General features: G+C 60.4%; 1 protein-coding gene across 2 annotated transcripts in view; it reads left to right on the top strand.

The window, feature by feature from the left end:
• The window catches only part of SHANK3 (SH3 and multiple ankyrin repeat domains 3), a 51,431-nt gene extending 27,963 nt beyond the window's left edge, over positions 1-23,468 (top strand). The window contains exons 19-23 of one of the 2 annotated variants that reach the window (XM_045087535.1): positions 2,146-2,169; positions 5,914-6,044; positions 6,601-6,685; positions 10,410-12,663; positions 20,983-23,468. In XM_045087535.1, the coding sequence (XP_044943470.1) occupies positions 2,146-2,169; positions 5,914-6,044; positions 6,601-6,685; positions 10,410-12,663; positions 20,983-21,580 (3,092 nt within the window). In that variant the 3' untranslated portion in view covers positions 21,581-23,468. The remainder of the gene's footprint in view (positions 1-2,145; positions 2,170-5,913; positions 6,045-6,600; positions 6,686-10,409; positions 12,664-20,982) is intronic. The other variant, XM_045087536.1, reaches the window with a different exon arrangement.
• The last annotated feature ends 628 nt before the right edge of the window (positions 23,469-24,096 follow it).

The following is a 24,096-nucleotide window of genomic DNA, read 5'->3' as shown; positions in this document are numbered from 1 at the left end:
TTGAAGAAGCGCAAGTTCCAAACGAGGAAATAAAGACGAGTCCGCGTCTAGACCTGTCACACTAAAGCTCCACGACATCATAGACAGAGACAGATCTTAACTACCAAAGCAGCCGGATGACTTAGAAAGGAACAACACCAGAGTTGTCGTCAGCAGCAGCAGTAGATGCCAGAAGACAATGGAAAAATAACTTAAAAGTCTTGAACCAAAATGCTTTTCCCCCTAGAATTCTGTACTCAGCTAAATCTGCTTATTGAAGACTGAGGCAGAGAAACCAGGAAACTTCTGGCCCCAGGGTCACAAGTGTCCAAAACTTATCACGGGGAGCTGACCAGTCTCACTGGTTGAGGGCCCAGACTGATGGATAAACCAGTACCAGTAGGCAGCTGGGTCTGGCTAGACACCAGACCAAGGCTCTGGTGGGTGGGTCCCAGGAAGGCATTTCTTCCAGAGGCTGGCACATAGCCATGTTCAGCTACACGTTCAGAAGGGATCCTCTTAGTTCTGCATGAAGAGGGGTGTGGGCATCCAGGGGCCAGGGGACTGAGCCCTGTGGAAGCAAATTGCCTTCTGCTTCCTGGGATGCTTCTGTCTGAAGAAAGCAGTGGCAGGAGAGCCTCTGGTCTCTGTGCACTGGTCTGCCTTGTCCTGCTGCTGGGCGGCAGGGCTGTGCTGTACACTCTCATCTTCTCGAGGGGCTCACTGCTGCTGCCTCAGCGCAGCGTGGTTTCCAGCAGTTCGTACCTGAACGGCGGAGTGTGAGGGAGGACAAAGGGACAGCTTCGCACAGAGGCTCCATCCACACCGCTGGGTGAGGAGGGGTCATTGCTCTTGTTGAAGCTGGACCCAGACTCTCCGTGTAGCTCCATTCGGAGAAGGAGAAGCCCTGCTGCCTCCAGAGGAGCTGTCCCGGGAATTCAGACTGTGGCTGACCTTCTCTAGGGTTGAGGGGGCCAGGCCGGCATCAGGGTTTCCTCAGGTATCTGAGGGTCGTCCCAGGTCTGGTGTTGCACTTTCCTCAGATAGAAACTGGACCTGTGGGTTTATCGACAGCATGAATGCGCTGGATCTTGGCCGTGGTGCTGAGAAGTGGTAGAGCCCGTTAGGGTGCTGTGGTCTCTTGAGAAGATGACCTGAACACGTGGGAAGAAAGGCAAGTGTGAGGCCGCAGAAAAGGCAGGTGGCACGGGTGGGGACTCACGCCCAGACAGTTGCTCGCTGCTCGTGGGTGTTGGGGAGAAGCCAGGTCCTGCAGGAGGGAGAGGCAGTGAGGAGCGCCCTGGTGGGGGATCCTGTGAGCAGAGGTGATGAGGCCCTGAGGTGGCTGGCGGAAGGGCTGAGAGGAATAGGTTGGGAGAGGAGCCCTCCTCCTGAGGCAGGTGGTGGGAAGAGGGGGAAGCGTGGGACACACCCAGTGCCCTCCAGCATGGGGGTTCCTTGCGACCACGTGTTCGTCTGCTTGAGCCAGAAATGTGCTGGGGCTGCAGAGATCAGTGGAGATGCAGGCTGGGGAGGGCCTGGGAGGGTCTGAGTCCCTCCCGTTGATCCGCTTTCCCATGAGAAGTCTGGAACTTTTGGGTCCCTTTTTCTTTTGTGATGAGAACATCAGGGCAGGTGACATGCCCGTGTGTGGCCCTGATGGGCCATGGTCTGGTGGAAACACCATGCATGGGGCACTCAAGACTGAGCACTGCAGCTCTTAGCAGCCTCTGAGCTTGTTTTTGGTGGTGGTGGGGCGGTTGTGTCTTTTTTCTGAACAAACAGTTGATTGTGTGGACATGTCCAGATCCGTGAGCATGTTTATGTGTGCATGAGCACCTTTATGCATGTGTGTGTGTGTGTGTGTGTGTTGTGTGTGTGTGTGTGTGCATGTGCCTGGGTTCGCATGCGCGCAAGTACACATGCCAGCTTGGATGGTTTCCACCGTGAGTTTCAGGCCATGTACCGCCTTGGCATTTGGGCACATCCGCCACTCTGGGGCTGATAGGGAGGTGTAGGCCAGGGGTTGTAGAAGGTCTGGGGGGTCCTGGTTGTTGGGGGAGGGTGGGAAGTGGGGAAGACGGGGACATGGGAGTGGGAAGGGGGCCCGGATGCTGAGGGATGAAGCCTGCCTCTTACCCCCTTTGCTCTGTTTCTGATTGCAAGCCTCCATTCGGAGAAGGAAAGGGGGTGAGTCTTCTGCTCCGTCCCCAGGCCCCAGCTTTACCTGATCCCTGTCTAGGGAGGTGCTGATGTGTGAGGAGGTTCCATTTCAAGTCAGTGTGGTCTAGAAACCTGGGCTGTACCTTCCTGTTGGCCTTCTTCCTGGAGCCTTCTCCCTGGAAGAGGGAGCTGGGGAAGGATGGATGGGGAGTTCCCAGGGGTGTGGCTGTGTGGGGGTGTCCTGGCAGGCAGAGCCGTGGGCTTTGGGGTCTCAGGTGAGTTGGGGCAGGGTAGGGTGTGAAGGCCACTGAGGCAGCCTGGTGAGGCGGGGCTGGGAGGGCCTCCCAGGGGAGGCCATAGTGCGGTGTCCCGGAGCTAGCTGGGAGAAGGGTTCTGAGTGCTCAGCGGTGGGTCTCCCTAGGGAGCGTGAGGAGTGGGCCAGTGGGGTCAGCAGCACTGACTAGGTGCTCAGCTCTGGCCCACGGTGCTCCTTTCTGCCCGTTTTCTGGGGGCTTCTTGCGCCTGGTGTGTGGTTCCCTTTTCTGTGCTGAACTGTTGTGGGGTCAAGCCCAGTGCTGATGATCGCCCTTCGGAGCAGCACTGGGGAGAGAGATCGGAGCTCCTCTGGCCCCTATGTCCCCCTGCTGCTCCCTTCAGGCCTCACCTGTACCCTTTGAGGCTCCTTCCGGTATGTTCTGTGTGTCCAGCCTTGCTGTGAGGAATGCAGCCTCCCTGTGCGGTCAGAGCCTGAGGTCCAGCCTCTGGCGAGATCTCAGGGCCTGGCCTCTGCAAGCCTCCTCAGTCTCTTAAGTGGACAGGGGACTCATTTTTGGCTAAACAGGAGTCAGCGCCAGATGGACACCTGTGGTGGCTTTGTGGCCCCAGGCAGGTGTACCCACACTTTGGTCTGTGTGCCTGGGGCCCACCCTCCCCTCACTCTGGGATCCACAGGGCCTTCCCTGTGCCGGGGCCATGCTGGCCCCGTCTGTCTGGGCCCCGACTCTCCACCATGGCCTACAGTCTTGCCCTTGGGGCTCTCCCATTGCTCCTTGCCCCAGTCCCAGGTTGGGTGCTTTCCCCAGTGTCTTTCCAGGTGTTGAAACTACGTATCCTTGAGGAACGCTTTTTTTCACCCTATGAGGCAGACATACAAGCTATTTCTGGAATATTTTGGCTCTGTCCCTTAGCTCAATAGCAGGGCTCTCAGGGTGCTGGGCTGTGGGCTGCATACTTCTTCCAGTTGGAGGGGAAGTGACGGGCAGGTCATCGCCCCTGGGGCCCTCCTTCCTGCTTGGGTTCTGAGCTGTGTCCCCACTGTGGATGGAATCTTGAGAGCCAGTGTATGTGCGGCCAAGGGGAGGGTGCATTTCCCTCAGACCTGGTTCTTCATGGGCTTCATTTTCTTTCTTTCTTTCTTTTTTTTTTTTTTTTAAAGATTTTAAAATTTTATTTATTTATTTGACAGAGAGAGAGACACACACACAGCGAGAGAGGGAATGCAAGCTAGGGGAGCAGGAGAGGGAGAAGCAGGCTTCCCTCTGAGCAGGGAACCTGATGTGGGGCTCGATCCCAGAATCCTGGGATCATGACCTGAGCTGAAGGCAGACGATTAACCACTGAGCCACCCCGGCGCCCCTTCATTTTAAGTATCTAAAATACTTTATTGAAGACTGTATTTTCTAATAATGGTGGATGTTGTTGTCAACCTCACCAGTTTGTAGTTTGCAGAATTCTTGCTTCTTTTCTCTTTTGGAAATAATTCTTGACTGGCCTCAGCACCCGCTCGCCCCGCCCCCCGACCTTTTCCAACAACATTTGCTTTGCCAACGTCATGTACGCATTGCTTTGGTTTCTGGGATTGCGTCCTTCCGGACCTAGAGATGCAGCCTCTAGAAAGCACGGCTCAGGTGAACTCATGCCCTGTGGAAATGTTTCTTCTCCGTTTGTGTCTTTATGTCTGCGGTTTCTGGATACCACGGTGAAGTCTGATCTCTCACTTGATCTGTGACCTGGAGCACGTTCTCTCTCAGAGCTTCCGTTTCTTCTTGGGTAGAATGAATGAGGACTGCACCAGCATCTTCTCTGTATGTTTTGGAGGAATGAGAGAAGGGGCATGGGAAGCTCTCCTAACCGGAAGTCACCGAGGACTGAACCAAGGGTGGTGATGGTGGGTTCAGCTTCCAAAGGGAAATTCCTTGCTTCCTTATGAAAACAAAGAAGATGACCTCTTTCGAGCCCTCTCGGTGGTGATGGGAGGCATGCACAGGACCTGTGAGCTAGATCTGTAGGTGGGTTAGGGTTCTGCTGGTGAGCTGTCCCCTTTGTTGAGCTCCTGTATTTACTCAGGGCCCAGGCTGGACACGCAGCACATTCTGGGAGCCCACAGGCTCTCTGGGGAGATGCGGGCAGCATGTCTTCAGGGCTCACCCCGAGCCAGGTGGAGGTGTAACACTTCTCACGTCCATGCCAGTTCTTAGAGCAGACACTGAAGCAGCGGCCATTTTCACGCTTGCTTTATCAGATAAGGAAACTGAGGCACAGAGAGGTTAAGTCAGGACAGAGTGGGTACGCTGTGTGGGTCTGGTCTGGGTTGGGGGCCAGCCAGCTGGGAGGAGCTGACTTCTTTCCCCATGGTGACCGCTGAGTAGGAGGTGTTGGGGCTGACTGTGTCCTCTGATGGGGGCATTCTGTGCGAGGCTGAGTGTGACCAGACGCGCAGTCCTCTAGCCATGCCAGAACCTCTAAGGCCTTGGGGATTCAGAGCTTGAGTGATGATGGGGGTGTGGTGGGGCTGCTGTGGGCAGGAGCCGGCCCCTACCCCTCCTGCACCCCACATGCTGGCCTGAGTGCCCGCCCCAGGCATCCAGGTTGCTCGTTCTCAGACACACGTATCTAACACAGTTTCCAAGTCATGGTGATAAGGAAAAACACCATTTGTAAAAACATGAAATAGCTTTAATAAAAATAAGCAAACACAGCCTTTCTTTGGGATGGGTTTGAACGCGGCCTGAGGCCTCCTGGTGCCTCTCTCTCTTCCTGGGCCTTGTTCTCTGTCAGCCTCCTCATCTTCCTCCGCGGCTGCTGGGAGCCCCTTCAGCACTGTCCCTCCCAGCGCCTTCCTCCTGTCTCTCCCCCAGGGCGGGGCTGCTCTTGGGGGGAGACGGGGCGGCGGGGGGCAAGGGTCTCCGGTCCCCTCATCTGCATTAGGGCCATTTTACTTTAGGTCCCTAGTCTGGGGCCGACAGCTCTGTTTTCAGAAGGCTCCCCTGTTCAGTTGTTCTTGACTTACTTGTATCTTCTGTGGGCGCCGGGTGTAGACCAGGGTTTGTCCTGGGTCTGCAGCCCATGAACAGCTTGTTTCTTGGTGCAGTGGCCCCGACAGACGAGGACCGCCAGGTGCTGAGGAGAAAAGGGAGAGGGCGAAGAGAAACGAATTCAGGACACCCCCAGGCTCTGAAGAGTGCGGTCCCCCCCCGGGTCCTCTCCCCAGTAGTCAGTCAGGCTTCTCCTGGAGGGGGACTGGAGGGGTGACCCGGCCCAGCTGCTGAGGACAGAGCCGTCACGGGACTCAGATGGGATGCATGTTGCTTGGCTCCCGGTCTCCCCGGTCTCAGGTCTAGAGGAAGGGACATGGGGTGGGCGGGGTCCAGGGGCTCCCTGAGTGGCCCCGCGTGGACCAGTCTTTTGGGGAGGACTCAGCAGTGGGGCTGCACAGGGAAGGAGCCAGTTAGGGTCCGGGTTGCTGAGACAGTGCCTCCCTTGGCTGTGCAGAGAAACTGGATGAGATCCTGGCAGCCGCCGCGGAGCCTGCGCTGAGGCCAGACATCGCAGATGCCGACTCCAGAGCCGCCACCGTCAAACAGCGGCCCACAAGTCGGAGGATCACCCCCGCCGAGATCAGTGTAAGTCACCCCAGCAACTGGGGGGCATGGGGGTCAGAGCTCCCTGTCCCCCAGCTGGTGTGTGTGTGCTTCTGGGGTGGAAGCCCATCATTTGAACCCTCCTCTCCGGGGTGGGGGTGAAGGGTTCTCTGCCCACACGTGGGGAAATCTGAGCCCCTAGAACGGCCACAGGTTAACACAAGGCTGGGTGCTCACTGCCCTGGCTGTGGGTCAGCATCCCCTGCATAGTCACACCCAGGACCACCTAGAGCACCCCGGCCTTGTGAAGGGTACAACGCAGTGTGCCCCCCGCCACTGCTCTCACTTGGCATCTTCTGGGCGACTCCTCCAGCCTCATCCACATCAACCTTATCCATACTCTATGCCCAGGGCCCCACTGGCTGTGCCCTGCTCCCTGGAGACCTTAGGACCTGGGTCCGAGTCTTAGGTCAAGCCCCGTCCGCGCTGGCCCCACTGGAATTAGTGCATGGGATGTTTGACCTCAGGCTGAGGAGGATGGCTGGGGCTGGATAACTGGGAGCCCCCGTGCCTCCGTGTAACCCCCCAACTCCCACAGTCTTTGTTTGAGCGCCAGGGCCTCCCAGGCCCAGAAAAGCTGCCCGGCTCCCTGCGGAAGGGGATTCCACGGACCAAGTCTGTAGGTACGGCTGGGCTGGGGGCTGCACGGGGCTGGAAGGAAGGGGCTGGGGCTGGGGTGGATGTGGGGCTGGAGGACACTGTCTCCCCTAATCCTTCTACTGGGGTTTCCAGTTTCCCTCTGAGAACTGCCTCTCCCAAGTCACAGCCTAGGAATCTCCTTGTTTGTGGGCACACGTGGGGTGTGTTCAGATGTACTGTGCCAAAAGAGACCCTTGAGGCTTCCTTACTCCATCCACCTCTCCCCACGCTGTGTGCCCCCACCCACCGTCCCCGTCCTGTGTGCACACCCCTTCTGCTCCTCTTGTCCTGTGGCGGCACCTTCCTGTGCCTTCCGTTGACAGCAGCATCCCTGTCCCTGGGTCTTCTACCCTGGTTGCTTCCTCTGTAGCGTGAACATATGTCAGGTTTCTAACCCTAGACTTGCCTTTGAACCTGCCTGCCCCTCGCCCTAGGTATTGCCTTGTATCTCTTTTCTCCTTCACAGCCAGTTTTCTCCAGAAGCCACCTATGCGTGCTGTCCCCTGTCCCCAACCTGCTTCTCAGCCTGGCGCAGATTAGCTCTGTCCCTACCTAAAACTGAAATCGCTCCCACTAGCGGGCACCAGTGGTTTCCAGGGTATTCTTCCAGTGAACACATGGCCAGTCCCTCCAACCTCAGCGGCATTTGGTCTTTCTGTTCCCTCCATGACACTCACCTTCCCAGGGCTTTAGGACGTTTCTCGGTTCTTCCCTCCGTTTTCAGGCTGTTCAGTCTTTCATGCCCCCCTGCCCCAAAACACACCCCACTAAGCATGGGTCCTTCGAAGAGCTGTGTCCTTAGTTTCTTTGCCTTCTGCACCTGTCTCCTTGGGACCTCATCATGCCCCGCGCTGCTGTCACATCCCCACTTAGCCGTCTCTCTAGACCGGGTCATCTCAAGCCTCACCCACTGCTCTCCGCATCTAGGCACCCTCCCCTGCCCACCTGTGCATCCGTTCGCCTACAGACCCGTCCACTTGTCCGTCCGTCTGCCTATGTGTGCCCCACCACACCCATGATCTGTTCACCACCCAAGTAATGCTTACTTAGCACTTACTACACCACTGTTTCCTGCACACTGGCTCATTTAAGACTTCAGTAACCCTGTTGAGGTCATATTATTAATACCTCTGTATTACAGATGAGGAAACAGGTAAAGAGGTAAAATGACTTGCCCAAGGTCACACAGCTGCCTTACCCGTCTTCTGGTAAGATATCAGGCCAGCCCACTGCTCAGGTCTGGCCAATGGGGGCTTTCTGCAGAGTAGACATCACCCTCCGTCCCTCTGGTTGACCCACAGGGCTCTTCATTGCCTTGGGACCCTGTGGACCGGCCCCAGGTCTCTCCTGCTTCATCTGGGAGGCATCTGTCTCCATTTCCCTCTTACCAGGTGTACCAGAATTTGCTGTTTTGCACCTGCCCTCACTCTGCCCAGATGGCCTGTCCCTCAACCTAGCCCAATGCTGGAACTGACCGCCACGGGTGCAGATCTCAGTGTCTGCCCTGTAGGATGTGAGCCTCTTGGTGGGTTTTCTCCTGGACCCTCCTGTGCAGACTCCATGAGTGACTGAGAGGGGTTCATCTTCAGTCTCCTGGCCCTGGCCTGCTGCTTGTCACCAACATGTTGGCCGAGGTGTCAGATTCCCAAGGTTTTCCCCCCTTGTGGCCATGGGCACACGATTTGGTCCTTGAAACTTCAGGGCCCTGATCAGTAACTTGAGGACTGTCTCGTGCCTGCCTTCAAGGCTGCTCCGAGGCTGACCCAGTGGGCTGTCCTACGGGCACAGGACAGGCAACAGCTGCTGGAATTGGTAGACACAGGCTCTGCACCCTGAAGCTGGCACACAGTAAATGTTGGAGAAATGCTTGCTGTGTTTGTTGGGCAGGTGTTACCAGATTACCTGGGCTGGTGACAGAACCGATTTCCCGTTTCATCCCAGCCAAGTGACTTGTCTGCACCCTAAGTTAGAATTCGGCATGGCAAATCTGCTTAGGGGAGCTCAGCGGGGGCTGACGTGCTGTGCAGTAAGTGCAGTGGGGAGGGGACCTGCAGCGAACCCGGCCCCAACGTCTGTGTCCAGTGGAGGGGGCGGCAGATTAAAAGTGGTAACAATGAATGGGGAACTCAGGCTCCTCACCGGACACTTCTAGGTGCTCAGTCCTGTGCTGCATGCTTTAAATGCCCCCCGCACTGGCACCCCAGCACAGGGGCCAGCACTCCTCCCGAGGTTAGGGAACTGGCATGTGAGGAGGTTAAGGAACACCAGCCGGTAACCCTAATGCTGGAGTTCAAGCCTCAGTCTTTCCAGGAAGGCCCATCTCTGCTGTGCCCAGGGTCCAAGAGCTGTAGTACAGGACAAGATGGCAGTAGCTTGGTGTTGGAGGCCTGAGCCAACCAAACCAGTGGCTAAAGGAGGGGGTGGCTGGGAACAGGCAAGCTGCATGGTAGCGAGTTCATAAAAATGTGACCAAGCACAGAGTGAAGCCGGGTGTAGATCCCCAAGGCACTCTGCCAGACACTGTGTGTGTCCGCACGGACGGGCCATTCATCCACTCTCCTCAGAGCACTTGCAGCCTAACGGAACATGCCTGTAGCACAGGGGTCCACACCGTGTCCATTAGTACACCTGGGAGGTCTTGCCAGGTTCTGGCCCGGCAGAGGCCAGTGAGGGCTCTGAGCATTCCAGCTCAAGTCTCGCGCAGAGCCTTACTCGTGCACATCGAGGCAGACAGAGTGGGTGTCATTTTAAGACTCTGTTGCTCATGAGATAAAATTAAGTTTCAGAGAGGCTCAGGGCCTGGCCTGGGGTCACACAGGCAGTAGGGAGTAAAACTCAAACGTGTATCAGGTGCGTAGTCTAAACTGCCATTTTAATTCTTCCTCCTTCCTTTTCACTCAACGTTACTGAGATTTAACCACTAAGGTTATCACAGTGACCGGGCAGTGTCTCTCAGTCAGTCCATCTGGGTCTCTGGGATGGAGGGTCTCTGGGCTTATCTCTTCCCAGAGCACCTTCTCACCTGGGCACCAGCTGTCTTTCTGCCAGATGCATGGCACAGGTGGCCACAGTTGGCTTCCCCTGTGACCACAGTCGCACCGCTCCTGCTCTGGGAGCGCATCCCCTAACTTCTCCCTTCCTCCCGTCTCTGGTTGCCACCAGGGAACTCCCAGCAACCCCTGCTTGTTCCACTGTTGTGGTGTGGCCTTGCTCAGTCTGGGGTGGAAGCCAGCCGCCTGCCTCTTCTCTGCAGCTCTGTCTTCACGACTGGGATGCTGTTCAGGCCCTCTCAGTGTGGTGGGGCTTGGGCGGGTCTTGGCCCCAACCCCGTATACCTGAGTCTTTTCTCAGTCCATCGGCGGAGGCCTCCTCGGCCTTGTGTCAGAACGAATACCTTCCCCAAGTCTTCCCCAGAGCCTCCCAACCCAGCTGGGGGCTTGGGGTGCAGAGCCTGGGTGTTGGGAGAGGAGCCCAGACTGGGGGCCTTCCTCGGATTCCATGCTCTGGGCTCTCCGCCTCCCCTTTGGTCTCCAACCCCAGCCTCCAAGCCCTCCGTGACTCCGTTCTTCCAGTCCAGTTAGCGCTTCCCGCCAATTTCTAAGGGGGTGTCTTTGCAACCTTTGTGTCTGGGACCACGGCTGCCCTCTGCAGAGGGTGGGCGCTGGAGTCCGCGAGGGCCTCGTCTCACTGGACCTACTCTGTCCGCAGGGGAGGACGAGAAGCTGGCGTCCCTGCTGGAGGGACGCTTCCCGAGGAGCACTTCGATGCAAGACCCTGTGCGGGAGGGCCGCGGCATCCCGCCCCCGCCGCAGACCGCGCCGCCACCCCCACCAGCTCCCTACTACTTCGACTCCGGGCCGCCCCCCGCCTTCTCGCCGCCGCCTCCCCCGGGCCGCGCCTACGACACAGTGCGCTCCAGCTTCAAGCCCGGCTTGGAAGCGCGCCTGGGCGCTGGAGCCGCAGGCCTGTACGATCCCGGCGCGCCGCTGGGGCCGCTGCCCTACCCCGAGCGGCAGAAGCGCGCGCGTTCCATGATCATCCTGCAGGATTCCGCGCCGGAGATGGGCGACGTGCCCCGGCCGCCACCTGCGGCCACCCCGCCAGAGCGTCCCAAGCGTCGGCCGCGGCCGCCAGGGCCCGACAGCCCCTACGCCAACCTGGGCGCCTTTAGCGCCAGCATCTTCGCGCCCTCCAAGCCTCAGCGCCGCAAGAGCCCATTGGTGAAGCAGCTCCAGGTAGAAGACGCCCAGGAGCGAGCGGCCCTGGCCGTGGGCAGCCCAGGCCCCACCGGTGGCAGCTTCGCCCGCGAGCCCTCCCCAACGCACCGGGGGCCTCGGCCAAGTGGTCTCGACTACGGCCTTGCGGACAGCCCCGGCCTCGCCTTTGGGGGCCCGGGGCCCAGCAAGGACCGGCGGCTGGAGGAGCGGCGCCGCTCCACCGTGTTCCTGTCGGTGGGAGCCATCGAGGGCAGCCCGCCCAGCGCAGACCTGCCCTCCCTGCAGCCCTCCCGCTCCATCGATGAGCGCCTTCTGGGGACCGGCCCCACCGCCGGCCGTGACCTGCTCCTGCCCTCCCCCGTCTCTGCTCTGAAGCCATTGGTCAGCGGCCCAAGCCTTGGGCCTTCAGGCTCCACCTTCATTCACCCACTCACCGGCAAGCCCCTGGACCCCAGCTCCCCCCTGGCCCTTGCCCTGGCTGCCCGGGAACGGGCTCTGGCCTCCCAGGCGCCCTCCCGGTCTCCCACGCCGGTGCACAGCCCTGACGCTGACCGCCCTGGGCCCCTGTTTGTGGATGTCCAGGCCCGAGACTCTGAGCGAGGGGCCCTGGCCTCCCCAGCCTTCTCCCCAAGGAGCCCGGCCTGGGTTCCTGTGCCTGCTCGCAGGGAGCCAGAGAAAGCACCCCGGGAGGAGCGTAAGTCGCCGGAGGACAAGAAGTCCATGATCCTCAGTGTCCTGGACACGTCCCTGCAGCGGCCAGCCGGCCTCATCGTCGTGCACGCCACCAGCAATGGGCAGGAGCCCAGTGGGCTGGCGGCTGAAGAGGAGCGTCCGGGCACCCCAGAGCTGGCCCCCACCCCCACGCAGTCAGCAGTGGTGGCGGAGCCCCTGGCTAGTCCCCGGGCTCAGCCCCCTGGCAGCGCCCCGCCCAGCGAACCCGGGCCAGGCCAGGGCAGCTCCGAGGAGGAGCCGGAGCTGGTATTTGCTGTGAACCTGCCGCCTGCCCAGCTGTCCTCCAGTGACGAGGAGACCAGGGAGGAGCTGGCCCGCATTGGGCTGGTGCCGCCTCCCGAAGAGTTTGCCAACGGGGTCCTGCTGGCCACCCCACTTCCTGGCCCAGGTCCCTCGCCCACCACGGTGCCAGGCCCGGCCTCAGGGAAGCCGAGCAGCGAGCCACCCCCCGCCCCCGAGTCTGCGGCTGACTCAGGGGTGGAGGAGGCCGACACGCGCAGCTCCAGCGACCCCCACCTGGAGACCACGAGCACTATCTCCACGGTGTCCAGCATGTCCACTCTGAGCTCGGAGAGCGGGGAGCTCACCGACACCCACACCTCCTTCGCCGACGGACACACTTTTCTACTCGAGAAGCCACCAGTGCCTCCCAAGCCCAAGCTCAAGTCCCCGCTGGGGAAGGGGCCGGTGACCTTCAGGGACCCGCTGCTGAAGCAGTCCTCGGACAGCGAGCTCATGGCCCAGCAGCACCATGCCGCCTCCGCTGGGCTGGCCTCCGCTGCCGGGCCTGCTCGCCCTCGCTACCTCTTCCAGAGAAGGTCCAAGCTGTGGGGGGACCCCGTGGAGAGCCGGGGGCTCCCTGGGCCCGAAGATGACAAACCAGCTGTGATCAGTGAGCTCAGCTCCCGCCTGCAGCAGCTGAACAAAGACACACGCTCCCTGGGGGAAGAGCCGGCTGGTGGCCTGGGCGGCCTGCTGGACCCTGCCAAGAAGTCGCCCATCGCGGCAGCTCGGTGAGCAGGGCGATGTGGGGAGGGTCCTGTCCCGGGTCCACAGCCCCTCTGTGGTCTTCCTCTCGTGCGTCCACGGTATCCTCTGTTCCCCCTCCACAGTCCATCCTGTCCCTTACCTGTCCGTGGCATCCCTTACCTGTCCACTCTGTCCTCTGTTCGCCCTTGCCGTCTGTCTGAGACAGAAGTCTCTTTCGGGGGTCTGAAGTGTCAGGGCTGCTGTTCTCTCCATCCCTGTGGTGCTGGGAGTGGGAGCTGGCCGCCGAGGAGGGGCCCCAGTGGGGCGTGAACACCTCCACAGCCCTTCTGGAGACGCCCTGCCGCGGGTTCCCGTGGGCTGTCACTCTCTTGCTCCTGACTAAAGCTGCCTGGGCTGTCAAGGGTTGTTCTCTGGTCCATTCTGGAGTTGCCCCCCGCCCCCCATGGCCACATGGCTGCTACCAGCACTCCTGGAGCTGCCTCTGGCCTTGCTTCCTTTGGAGGCTTAGGGAACACGGATTCCTTTTCCTTTTACGACACACCACCAGCTTCCTGTTTGCTGTCTCTCACTCTGCCTCCGTGTCCCTTAAACAGAGCCCAGTGCATGGTTTTCAGATGCATTTAGAAGCCGTTCTTTGGTGGAAGTCGCACTGCCTCTGCACCCTCCATCTGCCCTCTCGCTTTCTCCATACTTCCACTGTCTGTCTGTCTGTCTGTCTGTCCTCTCTTCCTACCTCCCAGCCAGGGTGGGGACCCAAGACGGGAGGGGCTGAGCAAGGGGCTGGGGTGCTGCTCTGGTAGAGAGAGCCGCCAACGCCCCTGGGCTGATCCCTTGGACATTTCCTTGAGGACCCCATTCCCAGGGCTCTGCTCCTGAAAGGGCCTCTTGGGCCTGTGGGCTCCATAACTATGTGGGAGAGCTGGTTCCTGCCCACTGGTGCCGGTCTGAGGCAGAGCTGCTCATCCCCTGGCGGGCCTTTGTCGGCCCTCGTCAAGCTGCCTTTGCCTTCTGTGCCCCGTAGGCCCTCCTCCCTCTTCGGGCTCTGTGGGGAGTGTGTGGGGTGCCACCGCCTGGCTCCTCCTCCTTGTTCCCTGAAGACTAGCTTAGCAGGCCCTTTCCTGTTGGCCTCGGAAGGCAGACTTCCCAAAGCAGTGAGGGGTTTGGGTCTTACTCAGAGGCTTGTCTGATTTACCTTCTTCAAAAGATGAACTGGGGCTTGGGGAGCTCGCGGCGCCTCTCCTGAGTAGTCCAGGAATGTTGTCCCTCAGCCCCTGTCATCTCGGGTGCTTGCTCGGGGGCTCTCTCCCCGCAAGGCCTCTTCCAGCTTCCAGCTGAATGTGAAAGCCCTCTTTCCAGCAGGGCACTGTTGAAAATGCCCCGAGAGGAGGCATGGCCAGGGGTGTCCATTTGGGATGAACAGTCCAGGTCCTGGGCCTCTGCAGGACCTGGCCCCTAAGGGCGGTGGTTCCCTGACAACCCCCACCCCGACCAGCCCGTCTTCATTTCTGCTTCTCCTCCCTCGACAGGCCCTCCATTCCTCTGTGTCCCTTGGCTCCAATGCAAATTAAAGCCATTTAAAGTGGGCAGCACCATGCCTGGTACCATGCAGGCCCTCAATAAACATTTGCTGAACAGATGAAAGAACTGAGCTGAATTAAGCACTGTCTTTTGTGATGTGAGATCTAGGGAGGCGGCTTAAGACCAAGACCACTGAGGGACGGTGCACGGTCGGTTCAGGGTTACTGGTTCTTGAACCCCATGGTCAGGCTCAGGTGAGGCTGGGGCTTGTCATCTGCTCTGCCGGCTCCCGTAGGCGTCTGGGGAAGGATCTCGAGTTCCATGGTTCTGGAATGGAACAAACCAGCTGGTTTGTTTTCTCTTCTGGACGCGGGCTGGGGAAGGGCAAGGCCCGCCGCTGCAGATTTCACATCCCTTCTCCACGGGTCCGCAGGAAAGTAAGCCTCTTTTGCTCAGTACTTTTTACAAAGCTCCAGCCTCTGACTGGCTTCACATGGGTCCCCTGCTTTCCTCTGAATGAGTCACTGTGGTCAGGGAGAAGTGAGGCTGCCATTGGCCAGGCCCGAGTCATCTCTGTCCTGGGAGCCGAGGCTTGGGCTTGCCTCCCCTAGCAGACAGGTGCTGAGAGTGAGGGAGGGAGGTTCTTGGGTTCCAGATGCCAGATGACCTAGAACAACAGAGGTCCCTGTGACAGGGCCCTTCCCAACTTCAGCAGCTGGCTTCATTCCCTGGCATCAGCTTGGGGCCAGAGGACCCTGGACCCCACCTCTCAGCTGGCTGCATCTGAGCTTGGTAGTCTGCAACCAGCCCCTTCCCTTCTGTGAACATCAGCCCTTTCCTGTGACATGACGGGGGTGACACACGGCGTCACCTTGAAGCACAGAGCTCAGGCCTGCAGCATAGCAGGCTCTCACTGTGTGTGCTCAGCCAGGCCCTTTGTGGGAAATAAGAGTGCCAGGTGCTAGGGGCACCCCAGGGGTGTGGTCGTTTGGGCGTCCGACTCTTGACTTCAGCTCAGGGCATGATCTCAGGGCTGTGGGATTGGGCCCTGTGTCAGACGCCGCATTCGGTGGGGGGTCTGCCGGAGGTTCTCCCAGGGCCCCTTTCCCTGCCCCCTCTCTCTCTCTCAATAAATAAACTTCAAGAAAAGAGTGCCAGCTGCTGCCCTAGAAGACGACAGGGCCCATGTTTCACCTCTACAGCAGCTCTGCTGGAGGGACAGCAGTAAACTCTCCATCTTCCAGGCGTGAGAACGAAGCATGTGAGCAAGTCTGCTGCAGCCAGGAGGTGGTGGTGTGTACCTGGCCCTAAGCCTGAGTCTCTGTTCACCGTAGTCTGGAGCCTCTGTTGTGAAAGCCCTTCTGGTGACAGCGGTAGTCCCTTTGCACACGTGTTCATTTGTTAGACTGACACCTTAACGGGTCACGTGTATCCTGGACAGCATGCGTTCTCTGAAATCACTGATGCCCGAGTCCCCACAGTGCCACTGGATCAGTCCCGCCTCCTGGGCCACCCTTCTGCCCTGCCTTCCCCTTTCCACGCCCCCCTGCACTCCTTTCTGCTCCCGCTCACACTTCTTTTCTCCCTCGGTGCCCCCTCCTGCCCTCAGACCTGGGTGAAACCACAGCCCTGGGGAGCGGGCCCCACTGCCCACCCTTCGCTTCTGGCTCCCGGCTGGGGGCCGAGCAGGGGATGCTGTGGCCACGTGGAGTCTGTGTGGCTGGTGGGGGCCCTGGCGTCTTCCTCTCGCTGCTCTTGCTCTGCAGTCGGCTATGGCCAGAATCTAGCACTCACCTCTCGTTTCATGCTGAACTGCTAGTGACACTGTCTCTTAGAGGGGTGTTCAAAGTGTGGAAATCCTGACATCTGGTCCTGACATCCTTCTTCCCAGGACCATTCCTGGCAGAGGCCCCAGAGTAATATCCTTGGCCACCTGGGGGGTCACACCTCTGAGCCTTGGTCCCCGGGTTTCCCTGATTTCAGCTCCAGGCCTGTCCCTCTCTTCACCCAGTGGGCATCCCAGGACAGTAAACACCCCTTCCGCTCACTTCCCCACTGACAGCCCCGATGCAGTTTAGTCCCAAGACATTTCTGCAGCCCTGGATCTTCTTGGCAGCTCAAGCTGCCCTGTGTGCCACAGACTGGAAGCTCAGGAACTTGAAATGATTGGCTCTTCTGTACTGGGGCCATCTTTCCAGGTAGAAGGTCCAGGACCTCTGGCTTTCTGGAACATCAATCCCAGACTATCCACCGGCTTGATGCTTCCAGCTTCACGTCTAGCTCTGGTTATAAACAGAACCTCCATCTTCTCAGAGCCCCACCATGGTCTTTGAGGCCCACACGTGCACCCAACTCCGTTTGTCTTCCACACTGCACGGGTGGATTGGAATCCCGCATGTGGTCTGAAGTCCCTGGTGGCTCCGAGCTCCACAGGGACACCAAGTTCTGCGGTCTCAGTTTTACATCCGTCTGCCCCCACGTCGAGTTTTACTGGAAGACATTCCTGGAGACATAGCTTTGCAAATATGAAGTCAGAGGGTGTATGTCCTGCACACATCTTTGCCCTTTGATGTGCTCTGTGCTGTGGCCTCTCAGCTGTCAGGTCTCAGACAGTCACTAATAAGGGTCACACTCTCCCATCACGGGGTAGGAACCTCGCTCTGGTGACCTTCTGTGGGCCCCGTTTTTCTGCCACAATTGGCAGGGATCTGGATCCAACCCGGTGTGACGGCCGGTGGTAAAGGCCTGCTGGGCTTCTCCCGGGACCTGGTGGACACTGTTGCATGACAGGCGGGGCACTGGGGCCAGGATCGGCTTTGTCCTCATGGCTCCCACGCACGCGGGTCCCTTCCTTCAAGAGCCCTGAACCCTGCTGGGAGGGCAGGAAGGGCTCTCGGATGAGGGGACGCAGAGACACCGGGAGTGTGCTGAGGTCGCAGCTGTGAGTGGATGTGGGCGGTGAGAAGGCGCCAGGCTGGAGAGGGGGCGCCTCGGAGCCTGCAAGTCTGTGTCTAGTTGTGCTGCTGTTGAGCACCCTCTCCCCGGGCAGGGCTCCCAGACCACAGAAGTCCCCAGACCCAGACCTGCCCTGCGTTGAGTGCAGCAGCAGAAGGCCGGAGCCAGATGCCAGGACCAGAGCTTGGCTTTTTCTCGTCTGTTGGTACCCGTGGGCCAACAGGTAGTCAAGCCTGGGAGAGATATGTCAAATGATTTTTGTTGGATGGCGTTTTTTTCAGTATAAGTTGTGTTCCTGGTTTTGTGCTAAGGACTAGGAGTCAAGGAGAACTGTTAGGAAATGAGCTGAGCAGTCCTGAGCGAGACCCTCAGATGAGTGGACCCTTCGGTGGCTGAGGGGTGGGAGTGGGGATGAGGACCTGGGGCAAAGCTAGGAGCCTTCCAGGTGAAAAGAAGGAGGAGCTGATGGTGGCTCCCGGGTCCCTGATGTGGGGAGGACTGGGTGAAGGGAGAGCGTGTTTGGTCCCCGTGGAGAAGTGGCGCTCAGAGGTTAGCTGGGCCTCTCATGGAGCCACAGCTAACAGGGGAATGCACCACCCCGCCCAGAGGAAAGTGGGGAACAAAAGGAGAATCCGCAAAACCTGTCTAGGAAAGAAGGGGTGGAAGAAAGGTCAGCAGGGGGTCCTGGTGCTCCTTTGGTAACTACAGGGGTGTGTGTGTGGGGGGGGCAAGGCCAGACCTCAGTGGCTGAAGAGTCATGAGGCAGTGAGACAGTACCACATTCAGATGTTGGTGGAAGAGGTGCCCGGGGCATGGAGCCTTGCTGAGCCGTCTGGAGGAGGCTGCTGGCAGCATTCAGGGGTGCCTGGTGAGGTACCGGTTGTTAAAGGGTGGGCAGCCCAGAAGCCCTCTGGGAGGCTGGTGGGTGCTGTGATGTGACCATGCCATGGTTGGGCCTGGCTGGGGGTGTGTGTGTGGTGTGATCAGACAGCTGAGAGCAGTGATGGACAGTGATGGGTGTGCAGAAGGGCATGGAAACTTGGCTATGGACACTGCTGGAATTCCTGTCCAGGGGATGATGTGGGCTGTTCCCTGTTCCCCAAAAGGAAGGGGAGGAGGAGCAGGCACTGGGGCCATGGGGACCCCTCGGCCACGCCCTGCTGTGTCCGGGGGCCTTGGGAGCGCCCAGACTTCCTTAGGCTCTTCTTCTAGGTGTCCTCCCACGTCCAGCGTGCCAGGGTACCTTTGGGACTGGCCGTCTCTCTCCACTCCCAGCCTGGTGGACCAGGGCACCTCCTGGCAAGGGCTCATCTTCTTGCCCCCAGCACCTCTCCTCAGGAGGTCTTCGTGGGTGCTACTAGAGCCAGCTGCCCCCTCCGCCAGGCAGGAAGGCTCCAGCACTGGCCAGAAAGGCCTCCTGGAACCCAGACTCTGCTCTGGGCTCAGGCCAAGTCTCTCCGTTGCACTACCCAGCACCCACCCTGTTCTCTGCCTTCCCAGCTAGGCTGTGGTCCTGCCAACTTGTCAGTATGCTTCTGTCGACCCTTGGCTCCAGGCACACCCACATGGTTCCACTGAAACCCAGCCCTTGGGACAGGGCTAGGCAGGGTTCCCTCCTGAGATGCAGGGCTTTGGGCTGGGGTCACTGTGAGGGCTCTAGTGGGGCTATCCTGGGCACCATTCCCTCAGCATCTTACCCAGCACTGCCCTCCACCCGCACCTCCAGCAATCACCACCACCTGGGCACCCACCACCTGCTGCAACATCTCCCTGGCAATCCTCCCCTTCCCCTACTTTGCCCCAAAGCCTAGGTGGTACCAGGGAGGACAGGTGTGGTGGGAGTAGGGAGGGTTTCTTCTGGTTGGTGTCTGTCCCCTGAGAGCACTCCAGGTGTCCTTAGGAGCCCCTCTCCACTGGGGGTCGTGTGTGTGGGAGGCCTGGTCTAGAGGCTCTGCTGTGGGTCTGAGTGATGGGAGGAGGCAGGGGACGGAGGCTGGGGAGAGAAGCCAGTGGGAGGTGAGGGAGTTGGAAATTGGAATCGAGGATGAGTGGGAGATGGAGCTGGATCTCCAGGGAGAGGCTGACCTTGCGCAGGTGTGAGAGGAAAAGACAAAGCCCACATGAAGGGGAGGAAGGGTGCTGAGGGTGCCCTGAGCCCTATGGGACTGGCACCAGTCAGGATTGCACAAAGGTGGGAGAGCCCAGAGGAGGGTCCTGCGGCTGGCTTAGGCAGGGGCAGGGAGAGGGAGGTGGGACGGCAGCCGGCGAGAGGCCGGTCAGACCGCAGACAGTGGACGGGAACAGGAAGCATCGCCTCACAGTGGTCCAAGTAAAGCCAGTGGATGGGCACCGCTCTGATCATAAACTCCAAAATAGGTCCCACAGGTAGACCAGGGATCCATCCAGACCCGCCCAGGTCTGGCCTGCAGTTCCCTTTCCGGAGTGGCTCCAGGGTGCCTTCCTCCCACCACACCTGAGTCCCTCCTCCCGTGGGTGTCTGGCCAGGGAGCCCTGCACCTGGCTGGCACACTGTAGCTGTGACTGGGGGCCATGTGCCTGCCTTGCGGCCCTGGCTGCTAACACTCTCTCTCATTGCTCTCTCCTGCCCATCTGCATGTGGCTGCTCTGTCTAGCTGCGCGGTGGTCCCGAGCGCCGGCTGTGTAAGTGAGCATGCCCATCCCATGCCTCTCACTGTCCGTGCGCTGTCCCGGGCGCCCTGCTCTCCGCTTTGCTCCGCTTCGTGGGGCTTCTGTCCCAGGGACAGCCCCCTCCCCGGACTTCCCCGGGCGCAACTGGGGCGGAGAACCGAAAGGAAGGGGGAGGGACGAGGGAGCGGGACTCTCCGGAGGTCCTCCCAGGTCGGCCTCCCACTGGGGAGCGGCCATGCTGGGGAGGGGCTGCAGGTATGGGGTCCCGTCAGCTGATGTTGGGTAGGGAAGCGCTGTGTGTGTGTGTGTGTGTGTGTGTGTGTCTGCACATACGTGCGTCTCTCACAAGCAGTCCACTGCCATTCCTGCCACACTGCTGCATGTCTGTGACACGTGTGGGTGTTCCTGCGGCTGCAGTGTGCTGTCCTGTGCAGGGAGGCCGCGTGTCATGGGTGTGTCGCTGCCTCACACCTGTCCTGCACACGCGGCTGCTCTGCGTGGGCATGAACGCTGCCTGGTGTCTGTTTCTGACTCATGGGCTCGGTCAGTCTGTGCCACCAGCAGTCGTCATCACGACTCAGCCATCCCTGAAGCCCGCCCAGGTTCCTCTGGGTTTCCTCAGGGGCACAGAGCTGTGTGTGGGAGTGGTGAGGGGTAGTGCCACAGTCGTCCCCTCCAGGGCACGGGTGGATGGGGCAGTGCCCAGGGCCAGTGTGGGAGGCTGTCAGGGTTGGGGCGGTCTTCCCTTTGCCGCGAAAGGCTGCCTTTCCTCCGCTGGGCTGCGAAGGGGGATTGGTTTTACTCTATATCCCATTCAATCTAGTCCCCTTCTCCCCCAGCAGGGCCCTGGCTCTGACCCTGGGGGCCAGACAGAATGGCCGCCGTAATCCTCGGATCCCACCTCTTTTCCGGTGGCCCTAAGGCTACCGAGCCCCAAGCTCCGCCCCCAGCGTCCTCCTGGCCGCGGGCCGCGCCCCGCTCCGTCTGCCCCCCGCGTCACCTGGCGCCCACCCCGAGCCCCGCCCCTAGGCCCCCCCCACCCCCACCCGAGCGGCCTCCCGCGCTCCCCTCCGCCTGCCCTCGCGTCTCCTGGTGCCCACCCAGCCCCCAGCCCCAAGCTCCGCCCCCAGCGTCCTCCGGACCGCGAGCCGCGCCCCCTCCGCCTGCCCCCGCGTCTCCTGGCGCCCTTCACCTGGCCTTGACCCCCTCTCCCTCCGCAGGCTCTTCAGCAGCCTCGGTGAGCTGAGCACCATCTCAGCGCAGCGCAGCCCCGGGGGCCCGGGCGGCGGGGCCTCCTACCCGGTGCGGCCCGGCGGCCGCTACCCCGTGGCGCGCCGCGCCCCGAGCCCAGTGAAGCCCGCGTCGCTGGAGCGGGTGGAGGGGCTGGGGGCGGGCGCGGGGGGCGCGGGGCGGCCCTTCGGCCTCACACCTCCCACCATCCTCAAGTCGTCCAGCCTCTCCATCCCGCACGAGCCGAAGGAGGTGCGTTTTGTGGTGCGCAGCGTGAGCGCACGCAGCCGCTCGCCCTCGCCGTCGCCGCTGCCCTCGCCAGCGCCCGGCCCCGGCCCCGGCCCCGGGGCCCCCGGCCCGCGCCGGCCCTTCCAACAAAAGCCGCTGCAGCTCTGGAGCAAGTTCGACGTGGGCGACTGGCTGGAGAGCATCCACCTGGGCGAGCACCGCGACCGCTTCGAGGACCACGAAATCGAGGGCGCGCACCTGCCGGCGCTCACCAAGGACGACTTCGTGGAGCTGGGCGTCACGCGCGTGGGCCACCGCATGAACATCGAGCGCGCGCTCAGGCAGCTGGACGGCAGCTGACGCCCCCTCCCCACGCCCCAGCCGCGCCCTGCCGGCAGGGCCCCCCACCCCGACCCCCGGGCCGCGGGCTCGGCCCGCCCCCCACAACGGCGCCCGGGCCAGGAATGTTGCATGAATCGTCCTGTTTGCTGTTGCTCGGAGACTTGCCCTGTACATTGCTTAGTGCCCTCCCCGGCCGGCGAGTCCCACCCAGCACACGGTCAGGAAGGGCGAGGGCCAGGGGGGCTGGAGCGGGAGAGGGTTGGGGGTGGGGTGCTCCGGCCTGACCATCTCCCGCACAGCTTCTGGTGGCTACTTTCCCAGAGGGGGGGACCTAGTCCAGCATGCGAGGTCAGGACACACCTTGGTGACTCGGGGGGAGGGGGGAGACTTGGGGTTCTCGGTTGGGGGCCTAGGAGCCCCCCTGTTTTGCATATTTTAATCCACCCTATATTTGGAACGAGAAAAGGAACAAATATCTCTGTCCTTAATAGCTTCCCTTCCCCCCCCACAGCCCCCCGCTGGTTCCGCTGCTGCTGCCCAGTCTTCCATCTCTGGCCCCTCACTGCCACTGCCACCCCACGTGGGGCGGGGGACGCTCCAGCTGGTCTGGGGTTGGCCAGGGTCCTAGTAGCCCACCCTGGGGCCCATGGCTTGGCCCTCTCCCATCGCTGAGCTATAGTGTGCCCCACCGACCCTTCAGGTGCTGCGAGGAGGGGCGGCAGGCAGCAGAGTCCTGCTGGGCACTAGCAAGGTCAGGTGACCTGGGTGACCATTGCCCTGGGGAGGGGCAGAGCCCTGGCATCCGCCCCCCAGCCAAGTCCCTCACGTGGCCCCTTCCCAGGAGGGGTCTAGCCTCCTCCCCACGCTGTTGGGCAACCACAGCAGAGAAGACTCCCTGCCTCAGACCCCAAAGTCTCCTGTTCCTGCCCTGTGTGTGTGCGCACATGAGCGAGCGTGTGAAGCTCTGGGTGCGGCTGAGTGCATGGGAGCCCTGTGTGTGCCTGATTGGAGCACGGTCCCGGGGCTACTCCGGACCTGGGGGGGTCTCCAGCAGTGTGGGCGGGGTGCGCGTATGGGTGTGCGCCATGGAAGCACATCCCCACTTCCAAAGAAAGTCAGAGGCACCCTAGGACCTGCTGTTTGCCCAGCCTGTCCTTCCAGAGCCGCCTCCCTGGTGAAGCTCTGCTGCTGCGACAGGCTCCCAGGGGCCCTTGGAGGCAATGCCCCCCCTAACCTTGGGCTTCTGGGGGGATCATAGAGGACCCCTAGAGTCAGGCCACTGCAGGCCCTGGGGAGAGGCAAAGACCCCAGAGGACACCCCAGCCCCCCTTACTGTGACTCCTCACACTCAGCAATGATCTGTGGGGTGGGGGGGCCCTGGGACGTTTTTAAACCTAGGGTTTGGAGTCTGGATTAAGCTCCATCCACGTCACTCACAAGTTTCTGTTTATATTTCTAGCTTTTTTTAATAAAAAAAAAAAAAAACACAGAAAACTGAAGTTTTCACAGCCTAGGGGCCTGGCACGCCGGTCTGTGCCCGCCCGCCCCGCCCTGGCCCACCGGCCCCATTCCCTGGGCAGAGTCACACCCAGTAACCCCTTCACCAACAGACCAGGTCACACACACGGCAGCAGTCACTGTAACAGACTGCCACATACACACTCGGTCTCACACTCACCTGTGGGTTTTTGGTTCCGTTCAATTTGGGTTTTTAACTTTACAGGGTCAGTTCCGCTTCACCCTCCTTTTGTATGGAGTTCCATCCAGGGGATTTCACCCCTACTCCAGTCCTGAGGCCTCCTGACCCTGATGTTGTGATACACCCCACAGAGATCTATGTTTCTTATATTATTATTATTAATAATTATTATAATATTATTATGTAATAAATTTATAAGAAATGAAACTTTTTCAGTTGCCTGTTTGAGGAATTCTTAGGAGCACAAACTGCTGTTCCTTTGACGAATCTTGTCACAAGTATCCACGCCTGGGCGCTGGTAACTCTCAGACCTCCGACCCGGTGTCCTTGCCGGTCTCCATGGCCACACGCTCCGCTTCTCGTCTCATCTGGCACTGTTGCAGGACCCCAGCCTGGGCTTGGTCCTGGGAGGTTTCTCCGTCTGTTTACCAGCTCACCGAGGAGCTGGCCTGGGCTAGAAGTCCGGTTGTCTGTCCTCTGTGACCCCTGCTGCAACCCCTCCCCCGCCATGTCCCTTTGTTTCTGAATCCTGTGGCTCCTGTCTTTGAACCCTCTCTTGTCTGTCCCAGCTGTCCTGCCCCCATGGCTCCTGCTGTTGTTCAGGCTTTCCTTCTCCCCTCCGAGCTGACCGTCTCAGGAGCCTCCACCTGCCACCCCCCCCCAGCCCTGTGGCAAGTCTGCTGTGGCACATGGTGGGGAGTGCTCCGCCCACAGGAAGGGCAGAGGCATCTCAGCGGGTGGGAGGAGGAGTCACAGTGTGGCCAGTGGTGGGTGTTCTCCTGCAGAGTGGGCTCAGGAGGCCCCATGGGAGCTGAGGGAGGGCGGGCGCGGCTGC

The sequence above is a fragment of the Mustela putorius genome, unplaced genomic scaffold, assembly GCF_011764305.1.
Source record: "Mustela putorius furo isolate JIRA1106 unplaced genomic scaffold, ASM1176430v1.1 tig00001419_pilon_pilon_pilon, whole genome shotgun sequence".
NCBI classification, from domain to species: domain Eukaryota; kingdom Metazoa; phylum Chordata; class Mammalia; order Carnivora; family Mustelidae; genus Mustela; species Mustela putorius.
This window is presented reverse-complemented; position numbering and strand designations above follow the sequence as displayed.